The sequence below is a fragment of the Macaca fascicularis genome, chromosome 10 (genome assembly GCF_037993035.2).
Source record: "Macaca fascicularis isolate 582-1 chromosome 10, T2T-MFA8v1.1".
Lineage (NCBI taxonomy): Eukaryota > Metazoa > Chordata > Mammalia > Primates > Cercopithecidae > Macaca > Macaca fascicularis.
In genome coordinates, this window is record NC_088384.1 from 69,253,777 (window position 1) to 69,271,438 (window position 17,662).

Sequence of the window (17,662 nt, forward strand, 5' to 3'; positions counted from 1 at the left end):
TGCACCCCCACTAGACTCGGCAGCTTCCTAGGGACTGGGGATTAAACCATCTCTAACTGTATTGCCTCCAGCTGTAAGCACAGGGCTTGTCACGGATCAGGGACTTCTCAGTGTTAGCTGGGGCAAATTAAGCTCCAAGCAAAGGAAAATGAACTGGTGGAAAAGGCTGACTGGAATACCCTGTTCTGGGGTCTTGTGCCTCCCTTGAGACTCTGCATCCTGCCACCTGCTCCCAGCTGCCGGTCAGCACATACTGATTGTGCACTGGCCCTAGACTAGGCTTGGAGCAGGGGGTATGGAGGCAGGAATGGGACTGAATGCTTGCCGACCATCCTCAAGGTGTTGAGTTGAGAAAACCAGATGAACTGTGTGCATAGTGAATCTTGGGAATGAGATGGAATATAGCATGACTTCTCAGGGCTAGTGTGGCATGTGCGCCAGCTGCAGTGGCATCTCCTGGGCTCTGGTTAGAAATGCAGCACATCAGACCCTACCAGACCTCCTGAATCAGAACTTGCATTTTAACAAGACCCCAGGGGAGGCATAGGTATGCTGGAGTCTGAGAGGCACTGGTTTACGTGGGACAGTGAGCAGTTTAGTCATGGGCTGCAGTATTTGGAGAAGGCTGCGTTGGCAAGGGAGCAACTGAGCTCCCTTGAGTCTTGGGAGGGCAATACCCAGGGTGGATGAAAGAGGAGAGTATTTGAAGCTGGGAGAGCATGGAGCCACGAAAGAACCAGTCTTCTTGCTAGTGATGAATTTTGGCAGAGCAATGGGATCCATCTTCTAAAGGGTCTGATTTGGTAACATTCACGTCACATGTTCGAAAGTTACCAAATCAGATACTAAAATTGAACACATCATTTTTATCACACAGATGTAGATTCTATGTTCTTCCTCAGCAGTAGCAAAGGTGGTGGAAAGCACTCAGCAGGGAGCCCAGACCCAGGTCTGGTTGTGTTTGCTTTGTGTAACAAAGTTGTGGAGTCCTGACCAAGTCACTTTACAAACTGATAATTTTATGCGTTTATGATTTTGTGGGTCAAGACAAAAGCTATAGGCATGGCTCTGCTAGGCAGTTCTACTCTGAGTAGCATTAGCGGAGGCCACTCATTCAGCTGGTGGCAGCCCTGAGTTGGGCTGGAGAGTCCAGTGAGGCTTTATTCATATCTGGCTCCTCCGTGCTCCCCCATGTGGCCTTTGGCTGTCCACATGGCTAGCATGGGCTTCCTCACAGCATGGTAGCCTCAGACTTCTTATGTGGCAGCTGGCTTACAAGAGGGAAGAAGTGGAAGCTGCAGGGTCTCTTAAAACCTGGAACGGACACATCTTCATTGCATTCTATTGATCCAACCGGTCATAAGCCCTGCCCAGATTCAAGGAGAGGGAAAACAGTCTCCATCTCTTGGTAAATGGAGCAGGATGCAGGCACAAGGAGGACAGAATTGAGTGTGGCTCTCTTTGGGTACTGTCTGTAATATAACATACCAGGCTCCATGACGTCGTCAGGACCCAGACTCCTTTCTTCTCCTCCATCCTCAGCACGCACTTCCACCTCATGGGCCAAGGTGGCTATTGGCGCTGTAGTCAGCAGGAAGGAGCGAAGGAGGAAGAGGGCACCATTTGTTCCCCTTCAAGGAGATTTCTATTTCATTGGCCAGGTAGTCCATGGCCATGCTGTCTTAGTCCATTTTGCGTTGCCATAAAGAATACCTGGGACTGGCTAATTTATAGAGAAGAGGTTTATGGCTAATGGTTCTGCAGGCTGTACAAGAAGCATAGTGCTGGTGTCTTCTTCTGGTGAGGCCCTCAGGAAGCTTCCACTCATAGAAGGCAGAAGGGGAATAGGTGTGTCACATGGTGGAGGAAGCAAGAGAGAGGGGAGGAAGTGCCAGGCTCTTTTCTTTTTTTTGAGATGGAGTTTCGCTCTTGCTGCCCAGACTGGAGTGCAATGGCGCAATCTTGGCTCACCACAACCTCTGCCTCCTAGGTTCAAGTGATTCTCCTGCCTCAGCTTCCCGAGTAGCTGGAATTACAGGCATGCGCCACCACGCCCGGCTAATTTTGTATTTTTAGTAGGGACGGGGTTTCTCCATGTTGGTCAGGCTGATCTCAAATTCCCAACCTCAGGTGATCTACCCATATCAGCCTCCCAAAGTGCTGGGATTACAGGCAGGAGACACCACGCCTGGCCGCCAGGCTTTTTTAAACAGCCAGCTCTCCCATGAACTGATGAGAATAAGAGCTCACTCTTTACTACCGGGGCGGCACCAGGTCATTCATAAGGGATCTGCCCCTGTAACCGCCCACCAGGCCCCACTTCCAACACTGGGGATCACATTTCAACACGACATTTGGAGGGGCCTAACATCCATACCCCATCATATGCCTATAGGATGCTGTAAGACAGTATGCCCAGCTAGAAGTCAGAGGTTTGTTCTAAGGAAGAAGGGGAGAATTAAAAGTGGGAGGAACTGGCCGGGGCACTGTGACTCATGCCTGTAATCCCAGCACTTCGGGATGCTGAGGCAGATGGATCACCTGAGGTCAGGAGTTTGAGACCAGCCTGGCCAACATGGTGAAACCCCGTCTCTACTAAAAATACAAAAATTAGCCAGGCATGGTGGTATGTGCCCCTGTAGTCCCAACTACTTGGAGAGTTGAGGCAAGAGAATTGCTTGAATCCGAGAGGTAGATGTTACAGTGAGCTGAGATCGAGCCACTGTACTCCAGCCTGGGCAACGAAGTGAGACTCCATCTCAAAAAAAAAAGAGAAAAAAAGTGGGAGGAACCGCCAGTTGTTATTTCACCTTTCCCAAAGCAAAAACCTGCTTGAAAATTTTAGGGGCAGAAGCTGCAGACGGGGCAAGCCTCAAGACACAGGAGGTGGGTCTCTGGAGTGAACCTACTGGATGTGCCTGCTTGCTCGGGGACCCTCACAGCCTCTCTCTGCCCCCAGTTCACCACAGGCACGTGCAGCGACTCGGTGGTTCACAGCTGCGACCTGTGTGGCAAGGGCTTCCGTCTGCAGCGCATGCTGAACCGTCACCTCAAGTGCCACAATCAGGTGAAAAGACACCTGTGCACCTTCTGCGGCAAAGGCTTCAATGACACCTTCGACCTGAAGAGGCACGTCCGCACCCACACAGGTGAGTGGGGAGCACGGGCTTTGTTCTCCGTTTTGTTATTCTGGCCAAGAGCTCCTGTTTCTTCCCCACCAAAGAAGCAGGTCGAGACCATGGAACAATGTTGTGTTTCTAGAAAGATCACAAGATGGGGATCACGAGGTTAGGAGTTTGAGACCAGCCTGACCAACATAGTGAAACCCTGTCTCTACTAAAAATCCAAAAAAAATTAGCTGGGCGTGGTGGTGGGCACCTGTAATCCCAGCTGCTTGGGAGGCTGAGGCAGGAGAATTGCTTGAACCTGGGAGGCAGAGGTTGCAGTGAGCCAAGATCATGCCACTGCACTCCAGCCTGGGTGACGTTGCAAGACTCTGTCTCAAAAAAAGAAAAAAAAAAAAAGAAAGATCACAAGATGATGGGGCATTAGGGCCAATCCTTCTGGGTTCACCTCCTGACTCTGCCACCTGCCAACTGTGTCACCTTGGGCCAGGTGAGCCACCTGTGGTAGCCTGCCTTTCACCGCTGCAAAATGGAGATACTGATGTGAGTTCTAGTGAGGCTCAAAACGGATCCCTGGCTGGAAGTATTCTGAGAATCATGATGCATGGCACACACGGGGCCTGCCATAGCTCAGCCCTTTGGTCCTGGCTGCTGGAATGTGGGTCTTGTGGCCCCACAATGAGTATTTTATGCTTCTCTCTTGGGACATAAGCCTGTCTCTGGATAGCATCGTGTTCCTCCTGGGAGACAAAAAGGAGCTCATTGCCTTTAGGAGCGCCGAGCCTTCTACTGGAGTCTGGCAGGCAATCGCCTTCCTGTCCTTGGACCTGCCTCAGTTTCCTGACTTAGGAAGTGGGAATCCAGGTTCTCCCCAGTTCCAGTTCTTCACAGAGTGCTGGGGGTGCCCTTGGCCTCTGGTCTCGGCCTCACTGCTTCTATCTTAGAAACACCTGGCCTCCATGCTTTCCCGCCTGAGCTCCATTGTCCACACCTCTGCCAGAGTGATCCCTCCAGGAGAATTCTAAGGACTCGACTTCCCCAAGAAATCTCCAACTCTGAACAGAACGAAATCCAGACTCCTCATCTCTCATCTTGCTGGGCTTCGTGTAAAGGCCTTTACAATGTGGGTCCTATCTTCAAATCCCCATCCTATCTCAGCCCATCCCAGCCCATCGTGTCCTATCCCATCTCGTCCTATCACAGCCCACCTCAGACCAGCCCATCTCACTCCAATCCATTTCAGCTCATCCTCTCCCATCCCATCTTAACCCATTCAACCCTATCCAGGCTACCACCCACCCTCCCAACAGACTTATAGAATTTGCTACCTGCAGGCTGGGTGCAGTGGCTCATTCTCATAATCCTTGCACATAGGGAGGCCAAGATGGGAGGATTGCTTGAGGCCAGGAGTTGGAGACCAGCCTGGGCAACATCGAAAGACTCTGTCTGCCCAAGAAAATTTTAAAATTAGCCAAACATGGTGGTGCATGCCTATAGTCCTAGCTACTTGGAAGACTGAGGCTGGAGGATCGCTTGAACGTAGGAGTTTGAGGCTGCAGTGAGCTATAATTGTGCCACTGCACTCCAGCCTGGACAAGAGAGCAAGACCTGGTTTCAAGGAAAAAAAAAAAAAAAAGGGTTTACTATTTCAGTCCTTGGTATTTTGGTAGGGATGGGAAGACACTTTCCTCCCTCCAGATGGGGCTCCCAGCTACTCAGCCCTCATACAGGTTCCTTCTTAGGCCTCTGCATCCTATTTTCTAGTTCATATCATGCGTGATTGCTCTTAGAGGATTGGTCGTGAGCTGCCTCCCTGGTCTGGAAAGAGTTTCTGCCACCTTAGAGAGTGGCTGGAATCCTAACATATTTCTTTTCTGTTTTCCTTTTTTAAAACTTTTTCTTTTCTTTTCCTTTCTTTTTTTTTTTTTTTTTTTTTTTTTTTTGAGACAACATCTTTCTCTCTCACCCAGGCTGGAGTGCAGCCACCAACTCCTGGGATCAACTGATCCTCCCACCTCAGCCCCCCTAGTAGCTGGGACTATAGGTGCGTGCCACCACTCCCAGCTAATTTTTTTTTTTATTTTGTACTTTTTGTAGAGATGAGATTTCGTCATGTTGCCCAGGCTGGTCTCAAACTCCTGGGCTCAAGCAATCCACCTGCCTTGGCCTCCCAAAATGCTGGAATTAGAGGCATGAGCCACCACACCCAGCCAAAAACTTTTTCTAAAGAGAACTTTTCATTTCAGTTTAATATACCTCCAGAAAAGTGCACAGATCCTAAGTGTCGACCTCAGTGAATTTAGGAAGTTTTACAAAGTGAACACACTCGTGCAACTAGCAGTCAGACCAAGAAACAGAATATTTCCAGCCACTAGAAGTCACTACCCCTCCCAGTCCACCTCTTTCTCTCCAAGGAAAACCACTGTTGCAAATTCTAACAGCTTAAGTTACTGTTGCCTGTTTTTGAGCTTGATGTAAATGGAATCCCACAGTGTGCTCTTTGGGTCTGGTTATATGGCTTCTTTTCCTAGCACCAGTGAATCAGTAAAAGTGTGACCTCTGTGAGGCTAAGCTGGCCATCGGGTGGGGGTGAGGAGAATGCTTAGGGAGTGGTGGAGGATCCATAGGGCAGTGGGGGGTCTTATAAGAGGCCTAGGGGAAGGTCTTGAGGCTGTCAAGGGACCCATCCAGCAGAAGCAAAGCTGGGCTTTCCTCCTGACCCAGGGGCAGGAAATCGGGGCCACTCCTGAAGTCGCTGGCCATTGGCGGCCCTGGAGGGTGTCTCAGCCCCTCTTTGAGGGTGTCTCAAGGACATCATCTCTGAGGATGTCCTTAGGGCATTCCCTGCCCGGGTGGACTCTGTGGTCAATCCCCCAACCCTGGCTTCTAGGACACAGTGCAAGGGGCCCAGGGAGCATGGCTGGCTGTTGGTACCATCAACTGGAATAAACACTGAGCTGATGGCATTGCCTCCCCTGTGATTGAGTTAATCCTCCATTGCTGGAGACTAAGGGAAATATTAGGGACTGGCAGCTTCTCAGAGAAGAGTTTACAAGTTGAGGCGATCACATAGTAGTTAAGAACTCCTGATCTGAGTTAACTGACTGTGAGACTTGGTCTAAATTATTCATCTTTCACCTTAGTTTTTCCATCTCTAGAATGGGTGTGATAATTTTAATACTTGCCACTTAAAGTGGTGGTTGTGAGGTTTTAGGGCCAGAATTACATAAACGTGCTTCTTACATTGTAAGTGCTTAGTAAACATTGGCTATTGCTAGTAGTAAAATTGCAACAGTTGGCAGAGGCTTCCTGAGGACCTGATGTGTAACAGGCCCTAGGATTCACCTCGTGCTCATGGAGCTCTCAGCCAACACAGGGAGGAATAACTCAGACATCTGACTGTGAGACAAGGGAAACAGCAGAATGTGAGCAGTGTATTTGGGAGGTGATCCCAGGAAACACAGTAGAGGAGGGAGGGGAGGTCGGGAGGGAAGACAGCCAATTAGAGCTCAATAATAATGAGTGGGTTATCACTATGGGCAATGGGGGCTCCATCCCGCTGGAGATCCTACAGAATGCACTCCAGGTTGCTCGATCAACCCCCATCCCTCCTGCTTGGGTGTCCATCCTGGACCTCCTGACTCGTAGGCAGTTCTCCCCACCCACTGCCCACCCCAGCCCTTTGCAGGCCTGGAGAGCATCCTTAGGCAGAGAGATGCAGGAACCATCTGAGATGCCTGGCAGTCTGCTAAGGCGATATGAACGGGGCATCCACCCTGGGAGGCAGAAGATTTAACAAGTGAGGAGGGTGGCTCGGCAGAGACTGGGAGACCCTTCAGAGAGTACCATGGCTCCTGCAGACAGAAGCAAGCCACACGTGGTCACTGTCCTTCATGCCAGGCCCCCAGCCTTTATCCTCTCATCTCAAACTACCCCAAGCGGTCAGTGCTGCTGTTCCCCACCTTTTGCAGATGAGGAAACGAGGCTCAGGGAGCTCACACAACCCCTCAGTGGTGGAGCTGAGAACCAGAACCGGCTGACCTGAAGTTCATGGTCTTTTCTCCTCCGTAGGGTCTCCTTCTCTGCCCTCTTTGCCTCCCAGTGCCTTCCTCAGCCTTCTCCCTGAGGCAGGGGCCTCACCAGCCTGCCCTGTTGCAGTTTCTAGAAGCCTGCTTGCTTCTAGAGGAAGGTGAGATAAAGGGAAATGCAGACCTATTAGTAGTACAAACTGCACACCTTGGCTTGGGGTTTAGTAGGTTGTAGAGGAGCCTGTGAGCGTGTGAGTTCAGTGGTGCCAAGATGTCCTCTGCCCACAGAGGAAGCAAGAAAGAGGGTGCCTGTACCCGCTCGGACTCCCAACCTGAGGTTCTCAGATTTTCTCCATCTCCTACTCTTCTAGTGACTCCTGTGAGGGTGCTGAAAATCATTTAAGTTAGTGAATGACGCTTTCCACCTGACGCTTTCCCAAAGGGCTTCACAATTATCGCTTTAGGGGAAAGGCTAGGGCTTAGGAGGCAGCTAGGAGTGAAAAACCTAGAGGTGCGCTGGCTGGTCTGACGGCCACTGATGATGGGTGGCTCCTGAGTCTCAGACGAGTGGCTGGTCCAGATTGAGATGTGTTGTATGCGCAAAAGAGACACTAAGTTTCAAGTTGTAATGCAAAAAAAAGAAGGTGTAAAAATCTCAATTTTTTTGTTTTTTTTCTTTTTTGAGAAGGAGTTTTGCTCTTGTCGCCAAGGCTGGAGTGCAATGGCTCGATCTCGGCTCACTGCAACCTCTGCCTCCTGGGTTCAAGTGATTCTCCTGCCTCAGCCTCCTGAGTAGCTGGGATTACAGGGATGTGCCACCATGCCTAACTAATTTTGTATTCTTAGTAGAGATGGAGTTTCTCCATGTTGGTCAGGCTGGTTTCGAACTCCTGACCTCAGGTGATCTGCCCGCCTCGGCCTCCCAAAGTGCTGGGATTACAGGCGTGAGGCACCACGCTCGGCCAAAAATCTCAGTTTTTAATGTGGATTTTACATTGAAATGGTAGTGTTTTGGGCATAATGAGTTAAACAAAATATAGCATTAAAATTCATTTCACCCATTTCTTCCTATTTGTTTGCAGCTTCTACAAAATGTTAACTTATAAAGCAGCTTGCATTTTAATTTCTATTGGATGGCACTAAGATAACCTACAGATAACATTTTAAAATTTTAGTCATAATTTTGACACTTCAAGTGATGAACAAATGGAACTATGGAAATGTTTTAGACCTATTTGCCCCATCCTGACCTATTGTCTGATGAAGATGTGTCTCCATGTAATAAAAGACCAGAAACAGCAGTCGGGGCTTCCTGACACATCAGCGGGTGGCAAGCTCAGAGGAACAGGCTTGCCCCGCCATCTCTTCAGCTCTGTCCAAAAGAGACAGTTGGTACAAAGTGCAAAAATGTGGGTTTCTCAGATGATGTTTTAGTTCATGTGAACAAACTTCACCAGCTCCAAAAGACCTTACTGGAATTCAGTGGGGATTTGGTCTTACCTTTGTTTTTTGTTTGTTTGCTTTGTTTTGTTTTGTTTTTTTTAGACAGAGTCTTGCTCTGTTGCCCAGGCGGGAGTACAATGGCTCCCATCTAGGCTCACTCCAGCCTCTGCCTCCTGGGTTCCAGCGATTCTCCTGCCTCAGCCTCCCGGGTAGCTGTAGCTGAGATAATAGGTACATGCCACTACACCTGGCTAATTTTTGTATTTCCAGTAGAGATGGGGTTTCACTATGTTGGCCAGGCTGGTCTCGACTTCCTGACCTCAGATGATCGGCCTGCCTCACCCTCCCAAAGTGCTGGGATTACAGGCATGAGCCACTGCGCCCTGGTGTTGCCTTTGACTGAGCTGTGAGTGTTGTATTTTTGCTGTTGGTTCTTCATAAGTAAATGTTATATTTAGGCCAGAAACAAAGATATAGACACTTAACATAAATACGACAGATAGTTAAATGAGGGGTGTGTGTGTTTGCAGTCCAATTAGACCAGGCCATGGCCAATTTAAAGACTTATCTGGGACCCCAGGACCCTTTGTTGGAGAATTGTAGCTATCATATTGATGAGGTGGGCAAAGACAGTGAGATAGAGAATCAGGGTTAATATGCACCACCCCCTTCTCCCCCATCTCTTCCTATCCCCTGCAACTACTGAGCAAACAGGATATCTAAGGAAAGACTCAAAACACAAAGAAACATCTTGAAAAAGATCCAGGGAAACTAGAACCTGACAATGTCTTACATTAATATCCAAGTAGATAAAAGAAAAGATTAGGACTTCTTTTTTGCCTGTGAGTTCACCCAAGAAAGGTAAATTGGAGGAGTGTGTGTGTGTGTGTGTGTGTGTGTGTGTGTGTGTGTGTGTGAGAGAGAGAGAGAGAGAGAAAGAGGAGAAGGGAGTGTTAGTTAAATGGTGTCTTATTGAAGACTGGAAGAGAGAAACTGACCTGTGCAGAAAATCTCTGTAATATTTTGTGAAAATGTTATCAGCAAACAAGTGGCTATTTTCAATCCAAATTGTTTTAGGTGGGGTTTGGAAGCAGCTTCCCATCAAATGGTTTATTGAGGGAGGGCTGTCAACAGGGGCCTGTGAGGGCAGAGGATGAGCATGGGTTTTGCTGTTAGCTGGAGTGCAGCCTTGACCTCATCCCTGGGGGGATCTGGAGTGTGAATGGACTCCAGGGTGGACCTTGCTACAGGCAAGGTGGAGGCAGGGACTTTTTTTACCCCCATTTCAGTCTGACGTTGGCTGAGGGCTGTGTCTGCCCCGGGTGAGGTCAGGCAGACACTCCTGAGCATCTGGAACGTCACTTGCCCAGTGCTGCTGATTCCTTAAAGAGGGGGACAGCCAGAAACCTCACAACAGCTGGGGACAGGCACTGACCCAGAAAAGCGGTCTGGATGGGAAGCCAGCAGTGCAACCACTATATAATTGAGGGAATTGCTGTACTTTTAGTGAAGTTGACAGGATCACTGAGGCCAACATCGGAAATTTTGCCTGCTAACCAGCTCAAAATAGAGAGAGGGGACATGAACTTCCAGGAAATGAATGTGTATTCAGTTCATAGCCTGTGAAAAACATCATGGGTCTTTATGTTTCTAGGATATATATAGTATTTATAGGATATTCTTTTGGGTTTATTTCAGTGTTTTAGGTTGAACAGGCTAGGATGCTTCCGAAGAACGGCTCTCTGTTGAAGTCAATTATTTGCTTTGGGAGGAGAGGGAGGCGATCTGTATTTTAGAGGAAAAAAATAATAACCAGCCCTTGCAAGCACGAGACTCTGCACTGAGTGTCCACACCCTCCCTACTCAAAGGGTGGTCCGCGGACCAGCAGTGCCAGAGTCCTCAGGAGCGAACATGCGGGAAATGCAGACTATTGCTTTGGAAGTGCCCGATGTGCCAAGCCCATCATTCAAGTCCAGCATTTATGGAAAGTGTTTTATTTTGCTCATTTGTAAAATGACTACATATTCTGTAAAAGATTTCAGACAATATAAAAAACTGCAGAGAAGACCATGTAAAGGGCCATAAACAGGTGAGAAGGGCACACGCATCCGTGGGGCTCCCGGCTAAGGCTTTGCAGGGAGCCATGTGGCCCAGGGAGGTCATAAACCCACGCTGGTTATAACTTAACAACGCTGGCTGGAATAAAGGAGGCAGTTCAGGGCTCGTGCCATTCCTGGGGAAGCTGCTGAGTTCCACAGAGTGAAGCGAGGAATTCCAATTCTGAGGTCAGGGAGGTGGGGAGGCGGCACTGGCCCCACCCTCTAGGGCGCCTTCTGTCCTTATCTTCCATCGGGGGCTACATTCAGAGGGAGGAGAAGGCACACAAATCCCATCTTGATTAAAGAAGAGAAAACAATGGTGTCTTTGTTTGGAGCCCAAAGGGAAGAATTGACTAGATTGGGAAAAATGCAGATTGGGAGACGTTTGGAGTGGGGCAGATGGAGAAGAAAGAATCAAGTCACCTCCACCCCTAGTAGCCTGAATGCTGTCATGCGGAATTGCCTGGTCCAGTTAACAAACCCTCGCCTCATTGTTTTATTCTTAATTTGTATTTTATCTTAATTTATTTTTTAGCTAAGAAGGTAATATGTTCATTAGGAGATAAAAGGAAAGAAAAAAATGTAAACTTCCTTCACATGCCAAGCCCCAGTTCTACGATTTAATTTTTTTCCCAAAACCTTTTAATGCTTATTGCTTTTTTCATATAATATGTATCTTGGAGCTGGGCGCGGTGGCTCACACCTGTAATCCCAGCACTTTGGGAGGCCAAGGCGGGCTGATCACTTGAGGTCAGGAGTTTGAGACCGGCCTGGCCAGCATGGTGAAACCCTGTCTCCACTAAAAACACAAAAATTAGCTGGACGTGGTGGTGGGCGCCTGTAATCCCAGCTACTCAGGAGGCTGAGGCAGGAGAATCGCTTGAACTCGGGAGGCAGAGGCTACAGTGACCTGAGATGGCGCCACTGCACTCCAGCCTGGGCAACAGAGTGAGACTCCATCTCAAAATAATAATAATAATAATAAAAGAAATCATGACAAAATTTCCAATATTGAGGGACTGTGCTTTTCTATTCCCCAATTGATGACATTTGCTTCCATTTGCATATTTCCTTCCTTCCTCCCTTCCATCCTCCCTCCCTTCCTTTTTTTTTTCCTTTTCTTTTCTTTCTTTCTCTCTCTCTCCCTTTCCTTTCCCTTCCCTTCGCTTCCCTTCCCTTTGCTTCCCTTCCCTTCCCTTCCCTTCCCTTCCCTTCCCTTCCTTTCCTTTCTCTCTCTCTCTCTCTCTCCCTTCCCTCCTTCCTCCCTTCCTTTATTTCTTCTTTCCTTTCTTTCATTTCAGGCAATCCTACCATGAGTATATCTTGTATATCCTTCGCCTCCCTGTGTGAGTCTTCCTGTAGGATAATTTCCCTGATGTGGAATTGCTGGGCCAAAGGGTAGATACACTATGATTTTTTTTTTTTTACGGACATTGCCAAATTGCCCTCCGAGGAGGCTGCCGTAAATGTCCACTCCCACAAGCATGCCTGTAAAAATCATCTTGCTGAAGTTCACCTTCGGATAAAGTTCAGTAAAGGAGCAGTTGACCTATAGCAAGGAAAGCAACTAGAAAGTTCCAAAGGGAAGAATTTTCCTTGGGGATGTATGGCATGAAGCTTGATTTGCTATTAAGGTAAAAAATTTGAAAACAACAAACCTTTTTGATAACTCAATAAACAACATTTTTTGGACTAGGTAGGACGGGCTGATGGTACAAAATTCAAAAGGGCAGATGGCGAAAGCAGTCCCCCCGCTCCTCCGCCAACCCCATTTGAAAAAATTATCCTTTTCTTTTGTTGTGAAATAAGTAACACATACAAAAGTATACATATAGGTACAGTTTAAAGACAAATCTGCAAAATACTCATGTGCCCAGCAGCCAGCTTATGTTTTTTGGGTTTTGTTTTGTTTTGTTTTGTTTTGTTTCTGAGATAGAGTGTTGCTCTGTTACCCAGGTTGGAGTGCAGTGGCGCCATCTCAGCTCACTGTAACCTTCGCCTCCCGGATTCCAGTGATTCTCCTGCCTTGGCCTCCCAAGTAGCTGGGATTACAGGCACCCGCCAGCATGCCCGGCTAAATTTTTTTTTGTATTTTTTAGTAGAGGCAGGGTTTCACCATATTGGCCAGGCTGGTGAGCAGCCAGCTTATGAATGAGGCTTATCTGCATTACGTTGAGCTGTATCCAATTGAGAACTTAGTGTATCTCAGCTAATCCTCACAGCAGCCATGCAAGAGCTATGATACCCCTGTGACAGGTGAGGAAACGGCCTTCTGGACTGGAGCAGCCTGCCCCTGTTTCAGTTAATGAGCAGCAGATCTGCAGCCTGGCTTTTCAGTGGCCTTGGACTCACAGTCGTGTGGGTGTCAGTAGGTTAATGATGTCTAGTGCATGGGTGGTGTTCTTCAGTTCCCATGTCCTGCTTTCGACACAGGCACGATTGGCCTTTGCGTGAGGGCACCAAGATGGGTGAGCCTCAGTGGTGGGAGGGGCCTTGGCATCAGTCCCTCTTGCCCAGGACTCCTCTCTGGCCACCTTTGTTCCCCTGAGTGTGTGGGTGATGGGGGTGCTCTGGGAGGGAGGTGCTTGTTCCCAAACCTAGAAAGGGTCACCAAGGGGCTGCCGCATGGCAGTGCCCGCACCAATGAATGAGGGGTGAATGGTGGCGTTTACACTAGAAAATTGGGAAGCAGAAATGCTGGGGCCCAGAGCAGTGCATTTGGCAAAAGTCAGAAGTGCCATAACTAGAGCTTTTGGGGCCTACGTCTCCTTTCCATCTCTGCCTGCGAGTCACTCATCTTCCAAACCAGGCTCTAATTCCACCCCTTCCCTGGAAAAAAATCCCCCACTGCCATCATCTCTGTTGTTGGCATGATGGAGGGCTTTGGAATCTTCTAGACTTTGCTATCCAGGCCTTGCTGGGTACTCTGCTCATAGAAGATGCTCAAAGGATGTGTTGACTGAAGAGAGGAAGGAGATGTGGCCCTGTGCACACGGGGCTGAGTGGTGGCCTGGCTGGCCTCTCCTAGGGGGCAGATCACCTTGGAGGATGGGAACCTCCAGGAGTTGGTTGTATCCAGGTTAAACCCTGATGTAAGTGTGCCAGCTTCCCCATATTTTTAGTTTGGATGTTTTGAAACAGCAGCGGGTTATTTCTACTAACTAGTGAAAGGAGCAACTAATATTTCTGCTGACGAGCTGAAGGTTTGAAGTCAGGTTTGCTGCTTGATCTGTTGAATAGTGGGAGCCAGCTACTCCCTGCTGCGTGGGCCTAGAAGGCCAGGAAAACACCGAGTCTGCGTTACAGTGGAAACATGAAAGCTAGAGCGGGTGCATTCCTTAGGAGGGAAGTCTGTAGCCCTTGCCTATGTGGAAAACTAGTCCCAAAGATGTGACCTTTCTTTCCTGGTACCAATAGAGTTCATTCATACATTCAATATTTTGATTTTTTAAATATTGCCTTAAAACTTTCTTAACCTTGATTGGTGAGGGTTTTTTGGTTTGTTTGTTTTTTGTTTTTTTGAGATAGGATCTGACTCTGTCACCCAGGCTGGAGTGCAGTGGTGCAATCATGGCTCACTGTAACCTTGAACTCCTAGGTTCAAGACATTTCTCCCACCTTAGCCTACTGAGTAGCTGGGACCACAGGGGCATGCCACCATACCAAGCTAATTTTTTAGTTTTTTGTAGAGATGGGGATCTCCCCATGTTCGCCACGCTGGTCTCGAACTCCTGGACTCAAGAGCTCCTCCTGCCTTGGCCTGCCGAAGTGCTGGGATTACAGGCGTGAGCCATGCACCTATCCTAGAATAGTTTTAAGAGAAAAGGTGGGAGATTCATTGTCATTCCACTGCCCAGGAGGAACCACAGTTAATATGAAAATTATTATCATTAATACTGGCAGGTGGTTGGAGGTGGGAAGTAGTACAGACAGGGACGCAATGACAAGTGTAAGCTTTCACCACCCTCCAGACTTTCTCTCCAGAACCCCAGGTTTATGTTTCAGAAAAATATACATACGTGCATATGCCAGTGTGAATGTGCATTTATTTAGAACGCTCGTTTTCATACTTGGCTGCACACTAGAGCTTCCTGGGGAAGCTTTAAAAAATTCTCCTGCTCAGGCAACACCCAGAGATGACATATATTTATTAATCTTAAAATATATATGTGTGGTGGCTCACGCCGGTCATCCCAGCACTTTGGGAGGCCGAGGCAGGTGGATCTCCTGAGATCAGGAGTTCAAAATCAGCCTGGCCAATATGGTGAAACCCGGTCTCTACTAAAAAATTACAAAAGTTAGCTGGACATTGTGGCAGGCACCTGTGGTCTCAGCTATTTGGGAGGCTGAGGCAGGAGAATCGCTTGAACCCAGGAGGCGGAGGTTGCAGTGAGCCAAGATCGTGCCACTGCACTGCAGCCTGGGAGACAGAGCGAGCCTCCTTCTTAAAAAATAAAATAAAATAAAATGTATGTATATATAATTTGTAGAAAACATGAAGCATCACAAGAAACTTGAGAGTCAGGACTAGGGAAGGAGAGGTACATGGGTGACAAAGGGATCTTTTCTGTTTTTTTTTTTTTTAATTTACTGCTGTTTTTCACCATAAAACTGGGGGTATATTACTTTTAAATTTAAACAACTATTAATAGTAACCTTTTATTATTTATTTTGTTTATTTATTTATTTATTTATTTTGAGACAGGGTCTCGCTTTATTGCCCAGGCTGGAGTGCAGTGGCACTATCTCAGCTCACTGCAATCTCTGTGTGCTGGGTTCAAGCAATTTTCATGCCTCATTCTCCCAGGTAGCTGAGATTACAGATGTGGGCCACCACATCAGGCTGATTTTTGTATTTTTAGTAGAGACGGAGTTTCACTGTGTTGGCCAGGCAAGTCTCGAACTCCCGACCTCACAGTCCACCCAGCTTGGCCTCCCAAAGTGCTGGGATTACAGGCCTGAGCCACTGCACCCAGCCTATTTTTTATATTTTAATAGAAGGTAAATATTAGGGCCAGGCACAGTGGTTCATGCCTGTAATCTCAGCACTTCGGGAGGCCAAGGCAGGTGAATCACCTGAGGTCAGGAGTTTGACACCAGCCTGGCCAACACTGTGAAACCCTGTCTGTACTAAAAATGCAAAAATTAGCTGGCTGTGCCTGGCACGGTGGCTCACACCTGTAATCCCAGCACTTTGGGAGGCAGAGGCTGGCGGATCACCAGGTCAGGAGATCGAAACCATCCTGGCTAACATGGTGAAACCCCGTCTCTACTAAAAATACAAAACATTAGCCGGGCGTGGTGGCGGGCGCCTGTAGTCCCAGCTACTCAGGAGGCTGAGGCAGGAGAATGGCGTGAACCCGGGAGGCAGAGCTTGCAGTGAGCCGAGATCGCGCCACTGCACTCCAGCCGGGGCAACACAGAGACTCTGTCTCAAAAAAAAAAAAAAAAAAAAAATTAGTTGGCTGTGGTGGTGGGCACCTGTAGTCCCAGCTACTCGGGAGGCTGAGGCAGGAGAATTGCTTGAACTCAGGAAGCAGAGGTTGCGGTGAGCCGAGATTGTGCCACTGCATTTCAGCCTGAGTGACAGAGCAAGACTCAGTCTCAATAAAATAAAATAAAATATTAAAAATGAAACTGCAAGGCCGGGCGCGGTGGCTCAAGCCTGTAATCCCAGCACTTTGGGAGGCCGAGATGGGCGGATCACGAGGTCAGGAGATCGAGACCATCCTGGCTAACACGGTGAAACCCCGTCTCTACTAAGAAATACAAAAAATAGCCGGGCGAGGTGGCAGCGCCTGTAGTCCCAGCTACTCGGGAGGCTGAGGCCGGAGAATGGCGTGAACCTGGGAGGCGGAGCTTGCAGTGAGCTGAGATCCGGCCACTGCACTCCAGCCTGGGCTACAGAGCGAGACTCCGTCTCAAAAAAAAAAAAAAAATGAAACTGCAGCTTCCTAGTCCCAGCCCCTGACCTAGTGCCTGGGGTCCCTCAGGCAGGTCCAGGAATCTGTACAGGATCTGCAGGTTCCTCCAGGTGGCATCCCTCCTGTCTCTAGGCTCTAAGATGGTCTCATAGCTGTGGCAGTGGCCCCTTTGTGCTCCATGCACCCCCAGTACCATATTCACCCTCTCTCAGCTTCCATGCTTTTGTGACTGTGTCTCCTTCACAGCCATAGCCTCTCTTTGAGAGCCTAAGTTAGACCTTACTATGGTGATTTCTTAATTTTATTTATTTATTTATTTACTTACTTACTTACTTATTTATTTTTTTTGGAGACGGAGTCTCGCTCTGTCGCCCAGGCTGGAGTGCAGTGGCACAATCTCGACTGACTGCAACCTCTGCCTCCTGGGTTCAAGCAATTCTTCTGCCTCAGCCTCCCCAGTAACTGGGATTATAGGCATGTGCCGCCCTGCCTATCTAATTTCTGTATCTTTAGTAGAGACGGGGTATTTCCAGGCTGGTCTCAAACTCCTGACCTCAGGTGATCCACCCACCTCAGCCTCCCAAAGTGCTAGGATCACAGATATGAGTCACTGTGCAGCACCCAGACAATTCGTTTCTTAAAGCCCAATAAAACTTGTTGATATGACCTACAGGAATTTCCTAGAATCTGTCATGTGAGATTTCGGCTTAGTGTGCTTGCTTCTCTCACATACCAGTCTCAACCTTTTAAAAAAAAAAAATTCAACTTTGATTTTAGATTCAGGGGATACATGTGCAGGTCTGTTTATATGGGTACATTGCATGACGCTAAGATTTGAGGTCCAGATGATCCCGTCACCAAGGTAGTGCACATAATACCCAATGGGGAGTCTCTCAGCCCTTGGCCCCTCCCTCTGGTAGTCCCCAGTGTCTATTGTTCCATCTTTAAATCCCAACCTTCTTTTTGAGTGTGAGCCTCCTGTTCAGCCACTGGCTCGAGGGGTGACCTTTGCTGGTGGAGGGTACTGAGCTGGGTGTGCTCT

General features: G+C 48.3%; 1 protein-coding gene across 3 annotated transcripts in view; it reads left to right on the forward strand.

Annotated features, from left to right (window-relative positions):
- Positions 1–17,662, forward strand: part of OVOL2 (ovo like zinc finger 2) — a 34,190-nt gene that overhangs the window by 13,531 nt on the left and 2,997 nt on the right. Inside the window, exons 3-4 of one of the 3 annotated variants that reach the window (XM_045362462.3) lie at positions 2,846–3,149; positions 7,197–7,314. In XM_045362462.3, coding sequence (XP_045218397.2) covers positions 2,846–3,149; positions 7,197–7,314 — 422 coding nt within the window. The remainder of the gene's footprint in view (positions 1–2,845; positions 3,150–7,196; positions 7,315–17,662) is intronic. The other 2 variants (XM_005568274.5, XM_045362460.3) reach the window with 2 other exon arrangements.